Genomic DNA, 2,500 nt, shown 5'->3' with positions numbered 1-2,500 from the left:
GGATTTTGAACCTGGGCAGTCGTGTTTTTTCGTCTTATGTTACCACACGGAAAGCCCAAAAAAGACAAGTTTCTTCCTTGTGTCAAACCGAGCCCTATTATTTGGTGCTGCCAAACCAAAAATAAGGTGACGGGTGATGAAATTCAAGATTCATCACCCTCGGTCCTCTCCTCTATATTTTATACTTCTGTTTACAAACACCTGTCCTCTTCCACAGAGGCAGTCAGCTGGAGGTATATGAGTGCCTGTCCTCCTCCTCTTCTAATGGCGAGGGAGATGCATTGGGAGATGCATTGGGGTGTTTTCACTCCCTAATCCTACTTTTCCTGCCAGATCCACTGTTTGCTCTGTGACCCCCGTGGAGCCGTGTGTGTGTGTGTGTGTGTGTGTGTGTGTGTGCACGTGCCTGTGCGAGTGAATGAATTCACATGAGTGCCCTTTCTGCGTGGCCTGGTAAATCCCGTCACCCTGACACACTTCCGTGGTCATCCTGCGCTGTGCCCTTTGCCCCATTTCTGCCCCTGATTTGGATTAGCGTCCAGCTGAGTGTGATTGTGTTTAAAGTGCTCTTTGGGATTTATCTCTAAGAGGAAACTGCCGGCATGACGATGAGGCAGATCCCTGGACTCTCTGTCTACGTCTGTATATATATATATATTTTTTTACCTCTGCACTGCCATAGTGTGTATTGTAAAAGACTGGTGATTTGATCCAGTCCTTGAAACCACATCTGCTCTTGTAGTGTGTTAAAAGTCTCCAATGCAATGGTAATGTTTACCTATAGTGTGTTTTCCGCATTTAGCACCTTCGGTCAAATGAATAAGAGTCACTGATGTGATGATGCTGATGATGATTATTCGGAGTCAAATTCCTTGTTTGTTTATGCAAACCTGGCCAATAAAGCTGATTCTGATTTTGATGATGATGATGATGATTATGATGATGATGATGATGATGAAGATGACGGATTGTGTAGTGGAAGCTGCAGTGTAAATGTGTCCCATGTTGCATTCCATCATTGGATTGTCTTCTCGGGATTGTCAGTCCCTTTGGGATCTTGCAAAGGTTTGTTGTGGTTGTTGCAGACAAAAATGATGTACAGTGCTGTGGGAAGTCGATTTCGAGTTTTTGAGCAAAAAAGTGTGACATATCATCAGACTTTGGCTGACTTTTTGTGTTTGTTGTGTTTCCTCTGCAGGTGGTATTCCCTTCATCCTGACTGGTGAGCTGTTTGAACAGTCCTATCGTTCAGCTGCCTTCATGATAGCAGGAACTATGAACTGGCTCGCCAACTTTGCTGTCGGCCTCCTGTTTCCTTTCATTCAGGTATGTCTTGGTGTGTGTGTGTGTGTGTGTGTGCGTGTGTGTGTGTGTGCGCGCGCGCACATTTTTTTTCTGAATGTGTGGTGGGGTATGAAATATAACAATGGCTCATCGATATGATACCATTCGATCCATAGTTATTTTTGATGAAAGATGTTGAATTTTGCTTTGATATTCCATATTTGCGCACCCATAGTAGGTGAAAAATGTATCACTTAAGAGACTCCAGTAGACGTGGAGAGCATGTGTACTGTATGCAGATGTGGTGGCTTATCCACACTCACATTCAGACTGTAAAATGCTCAGCTCACGGGAGCCAAGCCTGCTGCTCCTCCTCCTCGTCCTCCTCGTCCCTGCGTCTCCTATCTCTCTCGTTTGCCACTTTATAAAAAAGAGATGAACTTTGCCCGGCGTCATCTTCTGTTCCGCTTTAATCTCTCAAACTGTGACTTTTCCCTGCTCATCAGCTTGCTCTTACCACAGGCTTTTCAAAAAAGAGAGAGCGAGAGAGTGAAAGAGTGAGTGAGAGAGAGACCAAGAGAGAGAGAGAGAGAGAAAGAAAGAGAGAGAGAGAGAGAGAGAGAGAGAGAGAGAGAGAGAGAGAGATGAAATAAAAAAAATACCTGAGGCACGCTCCCTTGTGTGGTACAGATGACTTTAAAGTGGTGTCTGCTACAGCTCCATCTTGGGAGCACTTTTTCTGAAGCCAGTGGGCTGATCTTCAAAGGCGCGGGCTCCTTTACGGAGAAGCGACGGGGGGCCTTTAAAGCCCTAATTTACCTAAGCCTTACAGGTGCTGGGACATGCGCCCGCCTTAAGTGGGGTTCACACTACACGCGTAAACAGCAGCGCTGCGATATCAAGCCCATTAGTTTCAATGGCTTGTGCGCGCAAGAACTGGTCTACCGCTGCACTGAGCAAAGTGCACCACATTTTGGCTTTTTGCCACTTTGCTGCTTGTGAAAAGCTGATCTCGAGAATGGAAGTAAGGATTCTCACTGGTGAACAAAATAATGCTTGGATGGCTTGTTGTGATGAATATGCACACGGGGCCGGTTCAATATTCACTTTAGCACCTGCAGTGTGATCTATGATGCCAAGTCTCTTTGCAAATGGGTAACCATGGCATTTTCTTTAGAACTAGTAGAGACTAAGCAAATTGATCAACCATTACATC

The 2,500-nt window shown here is 45.4% G+C and overlaps 1 protein-coding gene across 5 annotated transcripts in view; it reads left to right on the top strand.

The window, feature by feature from the left end:
- slc2a9l2 (solute carrier family 2 member 9, like 2) overlaps window positions 1-2,500 on the top strand; it is a 145,007-nt gene that overhangs the window by 118,792 nt on the left and 23,715 nt on the right. For all 5 annotated transcript variants that reach the window (XM_062524337.1, XM_062524338.1, XM_062524336.1 and 2 more), the window contains exon 12: window positions 1,199-1,326. In XM_062524337.1, the coding sequence (XP_062380321.1) occupies window positions 1,199-1,326 (128 nt within the window). The remainder of the gene's footprint in view (window positions 1-1,198; window positions 1,327-2,500) is intronic.

Source organism: Sardina pilchardus, chromosome 21 (assembly GCF_963854185.1).
Source record: "Sardina pilchardus chromosome 21, fSarPil1.1, whole genome shotgun sequence".
Lineage (NCBI taxonomy): Eukaryota > Metazoa > Chordata > Actinopteri > Clupeiformes > Clupeidae > Sardina > Sardina pilchardus.
This window is presented reverse-complemented; position numbering and strand designations above follow the sequence as displayed.